The sequence below is a fragment of the Diplotaxodon limnothrissa genome, linkage group LG1 (assembly GCF_057381915.1).
Source record: "Diplotaxodon limnothrissa isolate DT_005_m linkage group LG1, D_limnothrissa_male_GT1.1, whole genome shotgun sequence".
In the NCBI taxonomy this organism is placed as follows: domain Eukaryota; kingdom Metazoa; phylum Chordata; class Actinopteri; order Cichliformes; family Cichlidae; genus Diplotaxodon; species Diplotaxodon limnothrissa.
In genome coordinates, this window is record NC_140596.1 from 10,101,614 (window position 1) to 10,123,292 (window position 21,679).

General features: G+C 41.0%; 2 protein-coding genes across 6 annotated transcripts in view; both read right to left on the minus strand.

Annotated features, from left to right (window-relative positions):
- Positions 1-707: 707 nt before the first annotated feature.
- Positions 708-8,552, minus strand: LOC146639404 (retinoblastoma-like protein 2). The gene is made up of 16 exons (XM_085352415.1): positions 8,478-8,552; positions 7,723-7,891; positions 6,317-6,524; positions 5,556-5,683; positions 4,984-5,090; positions 4,709-4,812; positions 4,385-4,522; positions 4,123-4,287; positions 3,926-3,983; positions 3,716-3,825; positions 3,460-3,636; positions 2,803-2,874; positions 2,430-2,490; positions 1,782-1,942; positions 1,506-1,670; positions 708-1,333 (listed from the first exon to the last, which is right to left on the minus strand). The coding sequence occupies exons 4-16, from the start codon at positions 5,627-5,629 to the stop codon at positions 1,133-1,135; spliced, it is 1,593 nt and encodes a 530-aa protein (XP_085208541.1). The 5' UTR covers positions 5,630-5,683; positions 6,317-6,524; positions 7,723-7,891; positions 8,478-8,552; the 3' UTR covers positions 708-1,132.
- An 867-nt stretch (positions 8,553-9,419) lies between these two features.
- chd9 (chromodomain helicase DNA binding protein 9) overlaps positions 9,420-21,679 on the minus strand; it is a 73,904-nt gene continuing 61,644 nt past the window's right edge. For 4 of the 5 annotated variants that reach the window (XM_085363446.1, XM_085363648.1, XM_085363727.1 and 1 more), the window contains 16 exons: positions 21,539-21,628; positions 20,419-20,522; positions 19,989-20,106; positions 19,794-19,851; positions 19,514-19,562; positions 19,114-19,363; positions 18,497-18,702; positions 17,201-18,073; positions 16,879-17,048; positions 16,510-16,740; positions 15,405-15,579; positions 14,676-14,824; positions 14,231-14,461; positions 13,883-14,032; positions 13,638-13,742; positions 9,420-13,271 (listed from right to left, as the gene is read on the minus strand). In XM_085363446.1, the coding sequence (XP_085219572.1) occupies positions 12,270-13,271; positions 13,638-13,742; positions 13,883-14,032; positions 14,231-14,461; positions 14,676-14,824; positions 15,405-15,579; positions 16,510-16,740; positions 16,879-17,048; positions 17,201-18,073; positions 18,497-18,702; positions 19,114-19,363; positions 19,514-19,562; positions 19,794-19,851; positions 19,989-20,106; positions 20,419-20,522; positions 21,539-21,628 (3,961 nt within the window). In that variant the 3' untranslated portion in view covers positions 9,420-12,269. The remainder of the gene's footprint in view (positions 13,272-13,637; positions 13,743-13,882; positions 14,033-14,230; positions 14,462-14,675; positions 14,825-15,404; positions 15,580-16,509; positions 16,741-16,878; positions 17,049-17,200; positions 18,074-18,496; positions 18,703-19,113; positions 19,364-19,513; positions 19,563-19,793; positions 19,852-19,988; positions 20,107-20,418; positions 20,523-21,538; positions 21,629-21,679) is intronic. The other variant, XM_085363498.1, reaches the window with a different exon arrangement.

Consider the following 21,679-nt stretch of genomic DNA (forward strand, 5'->3'; position numbering starts at 1 on the left):
ATCTAAAAAAAATCTTGTAGCTAAATTTAGCTAAATTTAAAAAAATAAATAGCTGCCAAATTGTCCATAATGGGTTGTCTCAGCAAATTATGCAAGTCTCCAAAGACCCCAAGCTTTCATCAGAGGATCTGCGGTGAACTCTTTGTGTTGTAAACAGTGCAAAAACTTGACCTGCATAACAGGAATGCCCAAAACAGCAAAGCTGTATTTTTATAGTTAACATAAAGGCAAAGACCAAGGCTACTAAGGCACATCTAACATAGCCATGATAACAGTACGTGTGTGGATATATTATGGTTATGGGAATGCTTTGCTGCCTCTGGGACCTGGCAATTTGCAGTCATACAACTATGAAGTGAGAATGAAATTTAAAATATGCTTTAAGATAACCTTGAGTTGAAATCGTTCAACAGGACAGTGATGAGCATGCTGGAAAATCCACCAAAAATTGAGTTTAAAATGTTCATTGAAACATTTAAAATAAATAAAACATTTTGCATACATGTAAAGGTACCATGTTATTATTATTATGTGAGATTTAAGTCATTAAGATAACGAACTATAATTATATAAATGTTCTAATTATGCAAAAATGACTAAATCAAAATTTTGTTTTGTTATATTAGCTTCAGAGGCCTAAGTTACACTTTTTTTTAACAGAATTGTTAAATTTGTGCAGAAAAAAAACTTTTTGCCCAAATGTCTATTGGATGCATTTGTGGATACATTTATGTTTTCATATTACTGTAAATATTAATTCCTGTGGATGCAGACAAACACTAACTAATCTGCCTTTTAGTTGCTAAAGTCCTGTCTCAGTCCTTTTTTTTATCTAAGAAAAACTCACTGGGCACTTTGCAGCCTTGTCTTTCTTTAAATTCATACAATATCATGAAGGACACTTCCATCAGGCAGCAACCCAGGATGACCAGTCTTCTATTACTGTGCTGGGGATAAAGTGGCTTATTCACAGACCTTCACACATGACTTATGGTATCAGAAAAAAATGGTTCCAAACAAAAGAGCCAAGCAACGGAAATTTAGTCCTTTGAGCTGACAGAGAATTTGTCAAGAAGTAAATGTGTGCTTTACTTCCATCGGAGTGGAGGTTAGGCCTGTTAGCTGGAATAAGCTAGACCTGGTCCTGGTTCATTCTTGTAATGCGATCATTGAACACATTTCTCAGTCGTCTCTGCCAGGCTGACTGCCCATCCAAACGAAGCCTCTTGGCTGAGGATCCATCTCCTTCCTCATCTCTATCCAGTGATACCGCGTAGCATCGCATGTTTGGTGACCTGCCCGTTTTGATCATGTTGTTGATCTCACACAGAAGCTGTGAACAAAAGGAAAATAATATTCTACTGTGTGCGAGCAAAGTCAACCATTTTTATTCACTAAATCATTTCCAAAATAGGAATGTAAAATGTATTCAGCCTAGATTGTACCCCAACACACAAAATTTTTTAAGACGATCATGTGAAAACAAAAACACTATATCCACACACCTCTGGAGGACTTGAGTTGAAGTAGTAGCAGAGCCCAGTTCTGTGAGGGGAAGGGGTTTCTGTGTTGTATGGTGAAATGGAGATGGACGGGCTGTTGGACAGCTGATAACAGCGAGGAGATGCTTTCCACTGTCGAGGGTATGGAGACAAAGGAGGGGTGTCTCGCTGGACAAGAAATGAAGTGTAAGCATTACATGGAAAATAAACATTTCCCATTTTTACTGAGTTCTTAGTTTTGTGACGTCAGCTCAGAAAAAAGAAAAAATGTTCACTTACTAATGAGGTTTGAGCAAACTGTTTGGCAAAATGCTGCATCTTTGTCGTGTAGACCTGGTTGTAAAAATGGATGAGATTGCCCCGTTCCTCCTGCCCAGGTCTTGGATAATGTGTTGATGGTGTGTTGGGGGTTAGGATAGTGCTGCTGTGCTTTCCGGTATCTATAATCAACAATATAATAAAAAGTTACTTATCACTGTGGAATTACTCTGGGATAATGGATATAATGCAGGTAAAATGTTGTAAGTGAATCATTTGGTAACTTGATGGGTGTCATTTTTCTTGTGCAATGAGGCATTGCTATGAGTTCTACCTCTGTATAGTACTTTATTTGGATCTAACACAACACATGCTGCATTCGTTTTCTTTAACTCTACCACCACCAGTGCCACTGTTTCCGAGCCACATAGCCAGCTAACAATACATGCGCATTTCTTTGCCCACAGTGGATTGCAAGCATGTGAGCATGCATTACACATATAAAGCTACGATGGCAGTGAGGGCAATGTGTAGTCCCATTTTCAATACTTATTGGGACGCATTATGTACATTACTGTAATTACAAGGCTATTTTGTAAGTGTGTTTTTTAAAACAGGTGTTCCATAATATTTAAAATATATGACTTTTTTATTTAAAAGCTTTCTTACTGATTTTTTTAATGGTAGAATTTTCCTCCATCCTTTCTGAAATCAGCACGTTTTTGCAGACCTGCAGATAGAAACGGTAAATGCTGAAACAAGTGCTTTGAGTTGTTACTGTCAACCTGCTAACCTCCTTGCAAGACTGAAATGCTCATGTAAAGCAGGTATAATGATATTGTCACAGTTATTTAAAAAATGTACCTGTTAACATTAAAACATTTGATGATAAACACAAAACAGAATGTCGCTAAAACTGATGGAATCTTGGAATAAGTGGGCCCAGCTGATACACGTTTCAACCTGTATCGCTATATTTTGTTAATTCACAGCTGTATACTAAAGACAGCAAAAAATAAAAACCAAAATAAAAGAAACTTACACTTTTGTTGGCACGTGGCTGTGACTTGTAGCATTTCATTATCTGTTTGAAGGGTATCTCCATCTTGGTAATCTGTAAAGGCAAATGCCACCACTTAACTGCTGAGTATGTGTTTTCCAATGAAGTCCATGCATTACCAACATGGATTCTTTTTAGGATTACAAATACAGTTTTCCTTTAATTTCATGTCAGTGAAAAGCGATAAAAACTTTTTCAGCTGTCAAGTGCCCTCACAACAGTCTTTAATTTTATTTAAACACCAAGTAGTTCTTTTCCATAAAACTGTAAATCTGTAAACCTCCCTGAAGGTTTTACTTCTCCGTGGTCAGGGTGGACTCAATTTGGGGCAGGTGTCCAACATCAGAGGTCTAAGAAGTCTGGCCATTCTGATTTACTGTGGCTTTGATTTACTGCACCGTCTCTCTGTTTGCTGTTCTCCCTACCTACATCTTGCTGGTACTGCATTAGTCATCATCTGCAAAATGCTGGTATATCTTAGCCCACCCTGAACATTTAAATGTATTCCTCACTCCCTAAGAATTGTTTAAAGTTTATTATTCATCTTCTCTGAGACAACCACTTGCATTTTCCAGTTGCATTGTCTTGCATTATTTTAGCAGATTCTGGTGGGTTTTAATAGTATCTTTTAAAACCCACCTTTGCTATGATGTAGATAGCACACATGAGCAGTTGGTCCAGGTGACGGTCTTCCATTAGACAAGAGCAGTGGACCAAGGAATACTCAAAGCAGGTCCAGATCTTTAATCGCAGCTCATCAGATATTTCCAGCGTGGAACACAGCTCCCTCAGACGCTTGGCCATCAAGCTGTAAACCTGAGATAAAGACAGACATGACCACACTAAACATGCCATATAACAACAATGGCAACTGGACGCATGATATAGAACTGACCTTCCGAGCAAACAGATGGAGGGAGCTGCATCTCTCTTGTCTGTTTATAGCTGATGGGGAACACTGCTGCTCTGTCCTGGCTGAGTGGTTCATCCCCAAACTGACATCTACTGGCAAAAATAGTTTACCACTCAATCTATAGTAATAGTGTAAACAGTTTGCAGGGAATGGTTTTATTTAAAATGAGTCTTTAGTGCACTGTGTTAATACCTCTCGGCACACCTGGATCCGTTTGCATTGGACCTTCAAGCCTATTTGGATGCATTACCTACATTTGACACAAGGCAAAACTCTCATTAAAACCCGAACTGTTCAAAGAAAAATTTAATTGCTTTGGATATGTTATAAAATTTCCAAATATTGATCATTTATGATGTCAGGCAAAGAGTATTTGTGTTATTCCAAACCTGCTGGCAGGTGGGCATATGGCCCTCGTTGGGTGTGATTTCATCCCACAGTGGTGAGTCGCTGATCCAAGCCAAGTTCTCCAAAACCTTTTCTTCCACTTGGATGAGGTGTGTGACCACATAGTGAGGCAAGCCTGACCCAACCCGCCAAACAGGCTCAATCACCTGTGAGAACAAAGAAAAACAAAAGAGGGAGCATTCAAATCACAGACTAAATGTTACTGTATCACTAAGTGTACAGTATATGGCAAAAACAAAGTACCTTCCAAAAGTGGTATGGTTCCAGTTTGAGGATCTGAAGGAGCAGCGGGAAGTCACATGGTAAGCTGTTTGAGGTTACAGCGATCTCCAAGCAACAGGCCACCAGACAGCGCTGGAAAAGATCATGCTCCAAGATGCCCTGCATCAAACACACCTGTTTTACATGCATTACAAGCACCAGCTGCTTTACTTCAAAGATGACTCAAAATAAATAAAATACATAAGTTATGAGATCACAGGTGCTGTGAGACATTTATCTGTGACTGCTCAGTTAATATGGTCAAAGCTCAGTTCCATCTTTGGCCACCAGATGGCGTGCACTTACTGAGATGTCACTGAAGCCCAGCCTTTTCCTCTCTTGACTGATCAGGCTCTCCAAGATTCTGTGATACCAAACCCCTGCCTCGTAGCAGCACTTTGCTGCCAACTCTGTGAACAATATTAGATAGATTATTTTTTGGCACGTATCAACAACACGGGCTTTATTCCAGAATTTCACACCTGCTATCAAAAGACAGCCTGCTCTCTAATCATAAGAATTTCGGCTATCAACCAGATACACGCTGAAGGCCACATTCCACTGTAAAATCATCACTGTACCTTTGGTCTTCTCATTTCCCTCGTCATCCCTGTAATGCTGTAGAAACATTTGCAGCATGCATTTCAGTCTTGTTTCAATCGCCTCAGTCGAATCTCTGGAGCAAGCCCTGAATCCAAGGCATCGTCACAGAAATTTGAGCAGCACAAAAGGAAATGGAAAATGTAATTCAACAATATTCTGCCATTGGCATAAAGTGGAGGTGTAAGTTCTAAACTGTAAATGAAATGCCACACGTGTGTTTTTTAAAGCTCTTGCTTACAACAGTAGAAACTATATTAAAGAATTCCCAGTACAGAAACTTTATCAGCTCTGTGTGCTTACACATTATTGATCTTGACCACACCCTCAGTGCCTTTTAGCAAAACACCAGATGTTAACTACACTATGTAGCTGTTAAATTGATCTAGCCACATTTGTACAGTGTGTGAGGCAGACTGATGAAAGATCTGAGGCGCGTTGTGCTTTATTGCAGCTATTAGTGCTGCGAGTATCAGTATCAGGTTGACATACACACAGCCTACACAGATAAACACTGTGTGAGTCAGTAATGCTTTGTAACTGCAGGGCTAACCTCAACATTGCGATCAGACAGTCACTAGGGCCAAACCTTGGCTTTCCCACAATCCCCTGTGGCACAGTTGCCATGGTGACCTCCTCACTCACACAGGATGAGAGTCAGAGCAGGAATCAAATGGACACCTAAACATGGAGTGAAAAAAATACACATTTTGTTTACAAACTAGAGGTAACTTTGCATGAATCATAATTGAAAATATTAGCTTGTACGAGGACCTGAGGCATAGGCAGACTAAGCAGCTGCTTATCACACACCAGATAACTGCATCATCATCAGTGTCAACTAATCATTTTCATTCTAAATGGCTCAACGTGGTTCTCTATTGGACGGTGTGCTGGCAGACCATAGCGAGCTGCAGTGAGTGTGTTTTGCCACAGGGAGGCAGTGTCCAACATTTGTGGTACAATCAATGTGTGTGCGACTCTTGCTTGCGCTGTTGTTGGTCTGTGCAAGTCACGATGTTACAACATACAAAGTACTGAAGGAAAACCAAGTGTTAGAAATATTCAAAAGCGTCCACTGCAGACCCTTGTCTGCTTCAATTCTGTATTTTTGAGCTTTGATGAATTTTGGCACTTTTACTGTTCCACTTTCACCCCCATTCTTTTCCAGTTGGCTTGTCCACCAATCAGCAATCACCTTACATCCAGTTGAGCTACTTACTATTTTAGAGGATCATGTTTGCATAGGTTAAAAACCCCTCACTGTAGGCAAATAACTAGAAAAATACACGCAACCTTTTGACAACGACTAACCTAAAAGCAACTGAACGGGGCTGTGGCTCAGGTGGTAGAGTGGGTCCGCTACTAATTGGAATTCCAGGGAGGGATGTCCGGTGTTGTGCGCATGCGCAGAAACAACGGGTAGGATGGTTTGCCAGGTAGGATGGATTCCCAGAACACCGGCTCCTCCTGGTCATGTGTCGAAGTATCCTTGAGAAAGATACTGAATCCCAACTTTCATCTGTTGGAGTGAGTTTGTGAGAATGTTAGATAAAAGTACGTAGGAACACATAAAAGCACTGCATGATTTTGTGTGACTGGATGAATTAGACTTTTAGTAGAAAGTGTTTTGAATGTTCAAATTAGTAAACGGTACTAAATAAGTACCAGTCCACTTACAGCTACACTGCTATAAAGCTAGCTGTTTGTTAATGGACTGCAACAATTGTGTCTCAAAAAAAATAAAATAAAACCACACTTTTAAGCCTGTTAATGGACAAATGGAGAATATATAGTTAATACTGACTGGTGATGGATTTTACTGGGAAGGGTGCCCAAAAGCCAGCTTATTTACAGAAACGTCAAACTATGGTCTTACACCTGGAGTTTTATATTTGCTGCTGCCTTTCTTGTTATGGATGCATTAGATGGCCTGGTGGTCTTGTTGACAGCACCACTTTCCCACTCTGTTCATTTGCCTTTAGTGACTCATGTGTACTTCCTGCTCTGAGGCAGCTGTGAATAGTCACTTTTGTTCCTGTGCACCTCACATACTGAAAACCTAAGAAAAACATCTCAAACTCAGTTTCCCTGTGCAGGGCAACTGTCAATTTGGCAAGTCGTGTAACAACAAGAATATTTTAGATGCCAGAGAAGACTCATGAGGAAATAATAAGTTAAATACTGAACCATCCTTGGGTCACGTGAATAATAATGGTGGATAATGTTGACTGTTAATCTCTAAAAAGTGTGTTTCAAAGCATGGTTCGATCTGCTGAGAATTGAATACTCCGTCCCCTCGCGGTAAAGTCCCCTCTTCTTTTTACAGTCTCTTTGTGTGCTACCACCAGCCTGAACGAGACTCTGTTCCTCTAACCATTCTCACATGTGCTGTTTATTACTGCCTGTGCTGAGTCAGTCTACAATGACTGCGGATGACACTGTAGGTGGATAAGAAGCAGTTTTGCTCAAAAATGTGCCATAAGGTTTTCAGAGTAGAGCACGTCACACTCAACATTACTATTGTGATTTCCTAATATTTCCTTTCATGTGGCTATACTTTTCCCCCCACTAACAAGACAAAATCAGAACCAGAATTAGTTTAATTCTGACCTTTTGCTTAATCTCCAACATAAGGACATTTCTATATACTTTTGTGATCATTGCAGCTTAATGGATGCCTTTTGATTCTCTGTGTTCCAGATTTGCTCACAACTTACTGTTCGTGTTGGTTGAAGCAGCAGCTGTCTGATGCGTATTCCATGTGGTGAGGTAAAATGGCAAGAAAAACTCTCATCGTGCACTCCAAATTTTAGTCCAAATGCTGATATCAGTCCAATGGCATCTTAAAACATCAAGTTGTGTCTCATTCTGACGGACTTCCAGCTGCTGCATCTCAGAAGAGACAAACAGGAAGTTGGAAGCATCAATATGCATGCAGCTTCTCATAAATATGAATCACACCCTATCTTGTTATCTTTAGCAGGAAGATCCTGGAAGCACGGTGTCGATTTAAAAACACCACAGATGTGTTTTCTGCATGTTTGTTTGCTGTTTTAATTTTGCTAAAAGCTGGCACAATATCTAAATCACACCCATTTCCTGTTTCCTCTGGACTGGACTCCACTCAAGTCAACTCACATGCAACTCATGCTAAGTGAAAATAGGCCTACTTTCACTTTCTAACATGTGCTAGTCCCTTAAAGAGAATTAAACTAAACATTGCCTTTATCTTGGTTTATAATCAGACTTTGTTATTCAGTGCAAAGCCTGCTGAAAAATAGCTATATAGATGGTTAATGTGTGCAGAGGATTCTTTTATTCTGCAGCTTTTAGGAACACTGAAGCAGATCGTGTAACTGTTGCATTTTACTCCAAATAGTCAGCTGACTTCCAGTGCAGTTTATTATCTCTGTGGAACTTTCAACGTAGCTCAAGAAAACAAAACTCATAAACCAGGATCAAAGTCACTCACCAGTGTCAGTGGCTCTTCTGGGATGGTGTTAGGTCAAACTGACAGACTTCTGCTCTTAAAAATCTCTCCTGTGTGTTTGTCTAGTAGCAGCAGAGCAATGCCGCATGATTCAGTGCAGCCAACCTGCTGCTCTGCAGGGTGAGGAAGTTCAGCCCATTGGCCTCTCACATTAGACAAGCCTCAACTTGTCATCTGGTCTGGTTGCTAAGATAAGTGCCAAACAGCAGTAGAAGCAGTTAAACAGGTCACTGAGCACCACCCTGAGGAGAAAAGAAGGACTTGCAGTGAAGAAAGGCCCTCTGCTGCAAGAGTTTGGTATGTAGCCTTGTTCATTTCCAACATTGCTGGAACAATATGGGCACTAGAGTTCTGTGTCTACTAACGTTTATGCAGTGTTTATGTGCAAATGGATCCATTAAATAAGCAGTAAATTGAATATTTTAAAAAAAAATCACAAGGAAATATGTAATTGTTTTTTTAAGAAAATACTTGGGAGTGAAATAAATTATCAAGCCTCATCTAGAATATTAACAACAAAACTATGTTTTTCCTACTGCATTATTTCAGTCACACATACTTACCTGTTGTGTCTTTGCTCTACAGCCTAACAGTTTGGGTGCTCACTGCTTCATCATTGTGTGTTACTGTGAGCTAGTGCCCTGCTGCAGTATGTGTGTAACTAAACTAATGTTGAGGCTACACAAATATATACACACACACACACACACACACACACACACATGTATTTTTGCATGTGTTGTGATGCTGAACAAAAATTTGATATATACCTGTACAATTTTTTTAAAGGATTCAAGACAAAGCAGTCAACTCCTTGATATAACTGAATTCTTCAAAAAGTCCCTGGGACAAAGTAAAAGGCACACTTAATTGATAGTCAGAAGAATATGTTTAATAAAAATAATTAAACCTCAATTTCCTCTATAGAACTTCATAGAAAGTAATCCAATAAATTACAAATGACTTTTAAGACGTGTTTTCCTGCACTACATTAAGAATTATTTTGACTACACAGACCACAACTTGCAAATATATCAACTGTCCAATGAGAAAGAAAGAAAAGAAAAAGAAAAGAAAGAAAAAGACACAAACTGACCAGGGTGACATTTAGGATACTATCAAGCTTGAAATAAAAATACAAACCCCATGATGGTAGTTTTGTCATCTCAGTGATTACATGTATGAAAACCTCCCTGTACAGCAGTAGTGTGTTTTGTCGTTCCTCTTGCATATTGGTCATTGTTTTCTTGTGTCTTGTGTCTGTGTAATGCAGATTCAGCACAGCCTCTTTAGCAGCAAGCAGTGCTTTCAAGGTCTGTATACAATATAACCTCTACAAAAAGAAGGGAAAAAAAGGAAGGAAAGCAATGAAAGCGAGAAGTCCCATCTTGTGTCTACATTTATCTCTTAACGAGGATTAACACAGTCATCAATCCATCGCTGCGGGGCAACAAAAAGTAGCAAAAGTCATCAGTCAGTCACCTACAGCAGATGTAGCAGTGGCTGGGTGTTTGCATAAGGGCACTACAAGTTTAAAGAGCGTAGAGGTGCAGATATACAAAATGACAGTGGCATGTTTAAGTTCATTGCTCAGACATAGAAAAATACCGTACTGTTAGTAATAATAATTAAAAAAGAAAAAATGCAATTGCATTGCAAGCAAACCCATGACGAGGTCTATATATAACAGGCATACAAGAAAACCACATTAAAGCAACATTAGAAATCAGGCATGTCTTCAGTCTTTGTTCATGTCTGAACCCACGGAGAAAAATGCTACAGCTACACTTAAGAACTAAACAGGTTTTTCAGCGGGCTGTCACCCTCAGCCCAAACAGAAACCTCACCTCGGAAATAATTTGTGTATCTAACAGTCCACTGTGTAACAGCAGTCCTAGAGCAAGCACTGTTGTGCTGAGAGAGACTTACAAAAAGGTACTTCAGTTCGAGTGAACTCCAGTGTTTGTGTGTATATCCTGGTTACAGGTTTAAAATGGACATGTGCACGGATGCTGAGCAAAACACACAAGCATGGATAGTGAGCGTAGATGTGAGCGGTGAATGAAAGAGAGTGAGGTACAGGATAAGGGCACTTCTACATCTATCTGAAGCTCTGTTCGTCAGAAAACAGAGTTGAGGGTGAAGTGAAATAAATCAAGACAGCGCTGAAAACTCCCAGCAACAAAAGCTATTATTGAGCCCTTCCTGAAGCTAACCCGTGTGGCACTGCGTAAAATTTAATACTTAGACAATGACAGTGATACTACAATCTTAGCCAGGAACTGAACTAACTTGTGCTTGTGCCCCATGGGCTTTGTAGGAACACAGGTTGCCATGCAATGCGTATCATCAAGCACTTGAATCCTCCAAATTTCCAAAGAGAAATTTTTGACGGTATTAAAAAAACAAAACGACAAAAAAAACCAAAAAAACAACAGCAATGCGGTTTTTTACGTCTCATAGCCTGTCAGCCCCCACACCACCACCTAACATACAGCCTGGTGAGTTATGGATGCGGCGAGAGGAGCAGCTCAGGAAGCAAAACACAGAGGAAGGTTTCATTTAAAATAAAATCAAAAAAGGCCTCTGACACACATTCCAGCAGAGATGAGAACATTGTGTACATTGACAGATCACACACACACCCATGCACATGTACATTTGCACAGTGAAGCCAATCCATTTAGCAAAGTTGAGGTAAGATTCAGTCAAATACATCGGGGTTGTAGAAATAATATCCATCAACACTACAAAGACCAAACAACTCCGTCAAGACCGCCAAGGGTCAAAGGGCAGTTTTTTGGCACACAGTAGAAGGTTTTTCTCTGTTACCGCAGCTCAAGGAGCTTTTAGTTATAATTAAGAGATGTGCAGGTGAATGTGAATGCCTACTGTTGGTGGCTAAAGTGCGCCTTGAACATGCTGTGGCATGTTTGTAAGGTGATGGTGAATATTAAAATGTAAAGTCAGACAGTAGAGAAATGAATTATGTTTAACTTCTTCTTTTTTTTTGAAAGACAGATTTAAGCTTGTGTACGTCTGGAAAAATAATAATTTTACCATTTTTCCAAGTCCTTACTAAGGAAGGAATCATTTCCTACCTGGACAAGGAGAAGTGATAAATAACCTCTTCAAGATGATATGAAGGTATTTGACAGGTTTGTGAGAGTTGTGCACTCGGGTGGAACATGGCAGACAGAGAATCTACAGCTTCAGTGACATTCATTAGCTGCCCAAGTTATTGCTGACATATCCAACGTATGATCTGCAAAGCATAAGTGTCAACGAACCTGTAAAAGTACTATTTACAAGAGAACCCAAAGTGTTTGTCAAGTGTCATTCCCCACACCCCTGACAATCAAAATATATTAATAGTACAGCTCAAAGAGCGTGTTGATGTAGTTTTACTTCTTTTAATAAAATTAATCCTGACATAATTACAATAATGCCTTTTTTGTTGCAATAATTGCATGGTACAAGTTCAGAGTTCAGAAATCTACTAAAGTCTGACATGCAAAATGTCTCAAAACAAGACTGTACCTTGTGAACAAACATTGACATTTTATTTCAGTTTCTTTAGGTCAGTTTTTCCTATTTTTTTATTTCTTTTTTAAAGGTTTTTGTGGTCTTTATTACAGAACATTGTAGTTAGTTCTTGTATTTACATGTAAAGAAATCACAACAGAAGTGCTGGAAAATCCATATATATATGTGAATATATGTATACATTTCTAGGCAATACATAAATAAATTTATATTTATATATTTGTAGGATCAGTCCTCATCACTTGAGTCTGAATCGTCTGAGGATGAGGAAGAGCTCCCAGACTCTGATGAAGAAGACTCTGCTTTCCCTGAACCTTCAGGACCACTGTTATCCTTTTGTTCTATGGATTCATCCTCTTCCTCCTCCTCCCCCTCATCCAAAGCGTCTTCCAAAAGCTCGTCTTCCTCCTCTCCATCCTTGTCTCCCTCTGGCTGCTCTGTCTCCTGATGTGATGACTGGGAAACTGAAGGTAGAGGAGGAGCAGTTGGAAGGGTGGGGTCACTGTTTGAGCTCTGTGGCTGTGTGGTGGACACAGGAAGGTTAAGGCCTGGAGTGAGAAGCGTCCCTGGGTAAAGCATACTGGAGAGTAACAAGGGGTTAAGAGACAGTGGCTGACTGGAGGCTGCAGAGGCAGCTGAAGCACTTTGTGTGGCGGAGGAAGAGGAAGCAGAGCTGGAAGTGGAGGAAGGAGTCGTGTTTGAGCCCTCTGTCCTTTCTCCTTTGGTGTCTGAGGTGTGAGAGGGGGCTTTAGAGGCAGTTGGCTCTCCTGTCCCACCGCTGGTTATTCCCTTTGTTTTCTCTTCAGAGCCTCCTGCAGCTTCCTGAGCAGGCTTCCCAAGCAAGCTGCCCATACTGAGGAGGTTTGGCAGTCCAGCCATACCAGACAGCATCATGGGAAACATGGCAGCCAAGTTACTTGCAGCCAGGTTACTAGCATCAGACGGCAGCCCCATCAGGCCTGCAGTGAGCTGCAGGGACTGTAAATTCTGGAGGTTTTGCTGGAAGGCCTGCAGACTCGTGAGGTCCATTCCAGAGAGGAGGCCGTTTGCCAGCAGTGGGTTCAAACCTAGTGCCGAGGCTGCCGGGTTAGGTGGTGCTCCTGCCGCTGCAGCTGCAGCTGCCGCTGCCTTGGCCAAAGGATTCTTAGGTCGCCGTCCACGCCGACTTACCTCCTCTGGAACAATGGGTCCAGTCAGGATCCTGTCAAACATGCTCTCTGGGAGGTAACCCTGGAAAAGATGGAACGATGTTGGTAGGGTTCCCCAATACAAGCAAATAGTCAGGTAGTGACAGTGACAACAGTTCACTGTTACTTAATTAGGCTCATTGAGATAAAACTAATGTTGTCCTAAGAGAAGAAGAACAGCACATATTTGAACATATGCATTAAGGTTAGTCAGGCCAGTTTTTCTACTATCTGCACTCAATAACATGAATGGGGTGAATTTAAAAACCATTTCGATGGCACCAAACTGCCGTCTCTAAAATGATCAGAAACAGGTTAAAACCTTCATGACAGTAGAACTTACGCCTGTTTAAATTTTATAAGGTATAAATTTTATAATATGTGAGGGAAGTGTTACTCTGTAACTTACCGACTGTTTAACAACATCGGCCCATTCAGGCGGGACTCCATACTCTGGGTTTTCCTGAAGGAATCGGCATAGGTCCTTCAGCGGAGGAGCAAAGGCTCCACCAATCTTCAAGAAAGAATACAGACAACATAAACCCAAGTGCACATCACTGTTATAATGTACACACTGTCAAAATGATTATTAACAAATTAAAAGCCATCTTTGTATTTGTATGGCTGGTTATGACTTAAACACCACCAACACACCTTGCGTGCGTTTCTCCTGTTGATGATCTGGACCCTTTCTTCTCCCGTCAAGCTGTTCACATCAATCTTGTTGGGGTTTCTACAGCGGTGCCTTTTCTGCTTTGGCCGGCCATCCTGGAAGTGGAACTGCATTTGCATCTTATTTACCCCCTAAACATGAAATGTAACGACAGTTAGTTACATAGAATGTCTAACTACAAGAAGTTTTCTGCTCATACTGGTTCCTCTGTTTTTTTAATTAAATATGTACTAAATAAAATAATGTTTCTAAATATCTATTATTTTAGTTAATCAGGAATTGTCTCTTTTCAACAGACAAGAAGAATTTGAAGCCCTTGGAACACTTACACAGATAAAAGCTCCTGTGTCTGCCACAAAGCCAGGGTTTTCTTTTAGCCACTGCTCCAGTTCTTTCCTCCTGGGGGCATCATCCCCAGCCAGCCGGGTGCCATCTTTCAGGTTGATAACCGGGACCCTGCTCTCAGTGTCTGCAGGGACCTGACTGGGGTTCTGACTGTAGCTTGATGCAGGGCCTGGAGTCATGCCCACCTGGCCAATACCCCCCCACCCTGGAGGTACCTGAAAGCATATGAGCATGTCATTATATACTGTATACTTTGCAGAACAGCCATTAAAAAAAAAAAAAAAAAAAAAATCAGAAGAGCACTTTTAACAAATTGGTTCCAAAAATAAAATAAAAAAAATCAGGAAACTGCCATTTGTGATTGTTTTCTGATTTCTAGCATAACATACTTACTAAGAAGTATGCTCAGCTAACAGAACAACTGCTTACCTGATCGGGAACTGTTGGGACTCTACTCTTGTTCATGAAGAGCAGGTCCATTCCCTCAACGTTCTTCCTCCTCCCTCTCCTCCTTTTAACCACTGGCTGGCCATCTATTACTCCATTTGGCCTCATCTGACCAGTAAGACCTGTAGGAACTGGAGGAGAAACAGCCTGTTAGCAGTGAACTACTGTGTCAGAAAAAGGGCTAACTCTAAATATTTTCTTAAATTGGAGCCACATTCATATTTTGGTGTCAGGACTTTGACTTTTTCTTACATTTAAGAATATTATGAACAGACCAGATGATTTTCTTACAGAATTAAGATATTTAATAAAGAAAATGTCTGTATTGAGTACACAAAGCCAATGCAACAGTCCAGACTGTTTTTCTCTGATCCTTTGCTACCATCTTGTGGTGCTAAAGAAAAACAGCATTGTCCATTTCAGCACACTGTGCACGAACAGATGCTCAGATCTTTGCTCTATTTACATTCAGATATATTTTAGACAGCACACATCATCAGGCAATACATTTCTATAGTGCAATGTATTCCCTTTTTGGATAACACCAACTGTTTAACTGCACACAACTAAAGCCTACTCAAATATGAATGGTCAACACTACTTGGACTACAAACAGAGAACTTCTGCTGCCTAAAGTCTTTCCTGTTGCCTAGAGATTTGCGTATTCATACGCCAAATCTGTTGAGGAAGATTATTTTTAAAGAAACATACCCGTCTGGAAGCTGGACTGAGGTTTGGTGATGTCAGCAAGTCCTGTATCTGAGGCACTCTGGAGCTCATGAAGCCGAGCCAGGTACTGCTGCTGGGCCTGGGGACCTTCCTCAGACTCCAGGGCCCTCTTCAGAGGTAGACCCTGTTTCTGGAAGGTCAACTTCAGACCTCCCTCCTGTTATACAGACAACAGTGTAAGACAAGTCTAGGAAAATGACTGTCGGGGAAATGTACAGATTTATAAACAAAGAAAAGCTTTAGACTTTATTTGTTGAGTCTGTCTGAGACTTTCCTGAATGATCACATTCTTTTTGTCTTGTGATTTAAGGATGACTAGGACTGCTGTTCTCATTGCTCTCTCTTAATGGAAATGCTTACTTGAGATCTTTGTTAATTCATCTTGTAAAAAGTTTCTCACAAAATAAAAACAAATCTTGTTCAGATATTTTCTGGTTAGTAATACTGGGACACATGGACACACAGTGGGTAGTGCTTAGCAAAGCAGTGGGTAAAGCTTTTTCAGACTGGAGTTGAAAGCCATGCCAAAGCAATAGCTGCTGTCAGCATATAATATCTTAATATTGAAGGTAACAAGCTTCTGGTGTTTAATGATCTGTGATGGTAAAAACCATAAATTTGGAAAATGATCCCCATCAAAAAACAGCATAAAAGGAAAGATGAATACAAGCAAATCTGAAGCCTGCCATGTTAATGGCCACATTGCTTAGGAGTATATCAGAGAACACCCACAGCAGAGGTCTCCATTTCAATCTGATTATTAGCAAGACCCCCTTCAGTCTAGAGAGGCTTCAGACTGAACCTTATTATATTCTCATGACTGACTGATTTGTGCTCATGTAATCACAGCCCAAGAGCCCAATTCAAATTGAGTGTGTGGGAAAAGAGAGGAAGGCTGCTATTAAATTAATCTCTCCTCCTGCCAGGCAGTCAAAACCACTAATCATACCCAAAGGAAAGCAGGAAGAAAACCAGAGAAACATGCTGAACACGGCAACTAACACCGGTCATGGCAGCAGGAAGTGGTAGGGTCCTAGGATTAGGGCGAAGCGGAGGGAGGAGGGGAGGAAGGGAGAAATCAACATACATCGTTGAGTTTTACTGAGAACTCCTTGTTTTCTGCAACATGCTTGGTCACCTTTGACCCCTGTGGTGAAGCAGAGGGGTCCTCGCACATGCTGTTGGCATTGTCCAGCAGCTTGGTGGTGTAGAAGGAGGCCACAGCGCCTCCAGGCTCATAGACCCGACGTGTTCCCGGCCATTTGCCTTTAAGCACTGCCTGGCAAATGCTGTCCAGGCGGTTAATAATCACGCGATCCTTAAAAAGCAAGAGCCACAGAATTTTAGTGCGATTTCCCCACAGCACCTGACCACACTGTAAGTGGACATATTAATGTGTTTTCAGCATTACATCATCAGCAAATTATGCAAACCGCACATATGCATAGTTAATCACCTTTGGCCAGTATGATGCAGCCAGCATGTACCCTCCACCCTGGAAAGGGTGTGAAGAGTTGTTGGAGATGCCATTCTCAGCTACATGGGTGTCTTGTGTTTCATCCTGCGTAGCGCTGAGAGATGCCACACTGTCCTCATCAAATCCCTTTACACTTGTAACAGTGGGGACTGAGAAAAATCGGCAAAAAGACATTTGAGATCCACAAAGAATGAAACAGAGAAAATGCATTTATTTGAACCTAGAAACGCTCACTGTCAGCACTCCTAACAAAACATTACTTGCTTTAAGTTTTCTGGAACTTGCATAAGAAAGTACTCACCCTTCTTTTTTCCTTCCTCTCCCTCACTTTCACTGTCATCAGAAGAAGATGAGGAGGAGGATGATGATGATGAAGAGCCAGAAGAGCAAGATGAAGAAGAAGAGGAGGAGCTGGACCCTGAATGTGATGAGGAAGATGAGGATGACGATGAAGAGGAAGAAGAGCGTGACGTCGAACTTGAGGAGGAGCCATCTGAGTCGGACTCTGTGCCATGCCTGGCGTCCTTGCGGGCCCTCTTGGTCTTCTTCGGTTTCCTCTCTGAGGAGTTGGGTGTGAGGGGTTTCGTTCGTGCTGCCACCATCTGCCTTTCATTGTCCCTGGTTACTGAAACAGGCTTCTCTTCCAGACCTGTGGGAGTAGCTGGTGCTTGAGTCGGGGTCCAACTTGCTCCCTGTCTTTCCTTGCTCTCCTCACCCTCTGAAATTGGTTCCACTTTGGGCGTGACCCCACATAGGTCTGCGTCTCTTTGAGTGGGTGGAGGCAGTGGAGAGCCTGTCAACACTGAAGTGGTAGCTTGGTACTGAGGGTGTAAGAGCGGTGTGGATGTACGTGATTGCTGCTGTGCAGCTTTTGTTTGACTGTAGTTGCGTTGGGCAGCCATGAAGCTGAGTTCAGGGTCTCTCAGAATGTGGTAATCAGTGCGACTTACACCATGCTTTGCAGCACCAATTAGCAGGTCACGGTCATGACTACCAGCCTCCCACCAAACAGGTAAGTCAGAGCTCATCTGACACAGTGGCAGACGCTCGTACAATAATTGATGTCGAAGGACTTGTTCCCTCACCTGCCGAAGCAGCTCTATTCTGTACAGGGTACGAGATGCTCGCTCTTCTGTAATGGGCTGGATGTTTAGAGAAGGGTCCACTGCAGAGTCTGGAACAAAATGAACAAGCAGGTTTGAGAAAAAAAAAAAATTCTCAACAGGAAACTCTCAGACTTGTTTTTGTCTGGAGCTTCAATGTCACAGTGTTTATCTTTCCACAAATGATTAACCTTATCAGTCAGTCGTCTACCTCAGAACTGCTGAGCCAGCTTGTTTACTAAGGTGTTACAGACCATCCTCCAAAACAGAACCTTGGAGTCAGGATTGAGTGAGCCACATACTACATGAAGCACTGTTTTCACGTTAAGTTATCCAACTAAATGGATTTTCTTGATGAGATCAAATGGCTTAGAGACACTAACTGTTGAAAATAATCTGAAGGATCTTCCCTTCAGATATAGGTGTGACTGGACCATAATATATGACATTGTGATCTGCATACATGTCTGCAAATAAGAAAATGAGCATCTGACCTCCCTCTTTAGGTGGCAGGCGACACACACGTCGGCACATGGCAGTAAAAGCACAAAGGTATTTCTGCAGGCTCTCATCAGTCTTCTTGTGCAGCCGAGCCATAGCCCTGAACTTGGTCCAATCAAACCGCCCGAGGTTTGGGTCAAAAACGACACCAAAAGTAGAGACAACGCGATAAAAGTCAGCCTCTTCTCGTCTGGTCCATCTGTTGAAAGTGGAAAATAAATTTAAATTCTATTAGTTAAACATACGCTCTCTCTTTAAAAAAAAAAAAAAAGATTTCTGATGTCTGGTTGGCATACTATTGACCAGTCATGTTTGAAACTGCGATACTAAGAATAGAATTTGAAAAAGTGCATCAGAAGACTGATGGCTATCGTTAACAATCTTGATTTGTATTTACTATTTTTACTATTTTTAAAACTGAAAATGAATATCCATTGGCCCATTTGAAATCCTAGAAAATTGCCTGTTGCTCTGGGAGGCTATGTCAGCAGATTGGGTAATGGGTTCCCACACTGCCCAACCCCGACACATAATATTCTGCTTTTACGAGAGCATATGAATATTGAATTGCTTCTTTTTCAGCCATCACTGATATAATCTGTGTTCTAACCTTTGTTGCCGTTCAATCTTGGCAGCCATCTTGGGGTTGAGGGTGTCGTTGAGAGTGGGGGGTAGCGGGCAAAGTGGAGCAGACAGCACCATAGTCTGCTGGGAGGACTGAGACTGAGTCTGGTGGATGTGTAGGATCTGGCGGCTCTTGGTGTAGCGCTGAGAAGCTGTTATCAGACGTCTCAGCCTGGCTGTCAGCACTGAGGGGGAGGGCCAGTAGGCACTTTCACTTTCTGTCACTGGAACAGGATCTGAATTAAATAAACAGCAAAAAGAGTGGCATTATTTCTAATATTTTTATTGAATTTACCACTTGAAATCTCTAGATTTCTCCTGCCCGTGGGAGGCCTGTGCTTGTAATCATGATAATTTGCTGTGAATTACAAGCATCTAATACTTACCTCCAGCACTGTCAGTGATAACCAAGTCTCCAGGAGAAGAGGCGTCGTCCTGAATGAGAAGAATATATGTTTAAAGAAGATTACTGGAGAACTGACAACCCCAACAAGTCAAATTAAGTATCAAATATCTTGATGCATGCTCAATCATCCAGGTAAGGAAATCCTAAAAAGTTGATTCTGTTCAGCTGAACAGAAAAACGCTACATCCACATGAACAGAATAACATTTTGGGGAATAAATATCAAATAGCAACATTCACCTTTGAGTCTTGTGACCTTACCTCCATGTCGTCCTTTAACAGTGCTGGAGCAGGCTTGTATTCTGGATCATCCACATCCCTATCCACATAGAGAAAGTTTGTGTCTTGTTGGGTTTTTTTTGCAGATGACAGATTAAAAGATATCTGGACCAGCCTAATCAAATTAAAGTAAAAGACAAAGTATTTTAACAGTTCAGGTGGGTGTCGTGTACTCACCCATCCATGAAATCATTGTTTCTCTGTTCAGCAGCGATGGCCTTCTCATCTGGTTTTCCCACACGCTCTAGGAAACACAGGGTAGGGTCTCCACGAATAGTGTTGTACTTCTCATAACCTGGGAACGCACAGGAGGATAAGTAAACACCAAAATTAGTTAAGGATAATGCATGGAAACAGATATGAAGTAGACAAGCTGGTTCATTTCCCACCAACGAAAAATATTTTAGCAGGTTTCCACTGATGGTACTTTAAATAACAAATGCTGACTTTTCCTTTTCACCAAACTCACCACTATCATCACGGAAAAAGCTTAACTTAAAAGCTAACTTTTAGTTGGAACTTAAAATCCAGAATTACATTTTTTGTACTGAAGTTTTAAAACAAACAAACAAACAAGCAAGTCACATTAGTAGAAAAACTGTGTTACCATGCTTAAAGACACCCAGCAGAAGACACTTGTCAGAGATTGCATCCCACCACAGTGCTGGAAGCTCTGAATTGTCAGGCTCTGGAACCCAGATCTTTACTTCACTGTAGAGGACAAGAAGACGCACAGCTTTAGACGGGTATTATGGGGAGTGATGTTTATACATTTCAATATACTTGCTGATAGTTGTGACCGTTTTTCAAAAGATACTTCTTGATGCATTTTTAAAAAGCAGCTGGATTTGATTAAACAACTTTTTTTTTTTTTTTTGGTCGTTAAGAGCTTTATTTGATATAATGATTTTCTGCTCAGAAATACAAATGTACTGTTTGAAATAAACAATTTAGCATAAAAAAAATATATATATATTTTTTGATTAAACAACTTAAAAAAAAACAAAAAACAAAACCCTTATACATCTATTTGCTTCAATACAAACGTCTTTTATTGTTAATCCATACAAAGCTATTTGTAAAATGTAAATAGTCATTTCATGTTCATGGCAGTTGGCATGTTTTTGAAAAGATCACAATGTGGCATTATACCTTAAATACAAATAAGGTTGCTATAGTGAATTTAGTGTTGAATCTGGCCACGTCAAAGATGCAAAAGCACTGTAGTTGAACCATCTTGTTCTTGAGCAGAAAATAAATAAGTCCCGTCTTTCACCAGCAGGTGGAGCTCTGCAACCTTCTAATGAATTTGGCTGATCATTTGTTCCCTCAACAGGTTGATACCATAGGCTAATGACACCACTCCAGGAGAGAAGTCTGTGGCAACGCCTTTAACCCTTTAACCAGAGTTGTCATTTAACATCTCTATCAAGGCATTTACTGTTGTATTAAGGCAGAGGAAGCATTGGTCTTTTCTGTACAGTGAGATTGCGAGTAGTGTACAATTATAAAAATGCTGCATAAAGGTTTAAAAGCTGTCTACTGCTAAGTATAAACAGATGAGTTATGTCCTAAGAAGAGTATAGTATAGTCTTTGCCAAAAATAAATTCTAATGGAGACCCAAGCAATAAGAGTTTCAGGAAAAACTCATCTTAGTGATAAACGGTTTTAATTCTCAGTGCAAACAACCCAAGTTGACATCAGACTAGGTAAAAGTCAAGCTCACCTGGAGTCCACGCCATCTAGCACCTTCTGGGCCTGGCTTCCTATCACCTCTTGTTTCAGGTAGTAGAGCATTCTGACCCTGAGCAGCACCCTGCACAGAGAAAACCCACTGGTCAGAACAAAGCCCTGACCACTCAGCCCT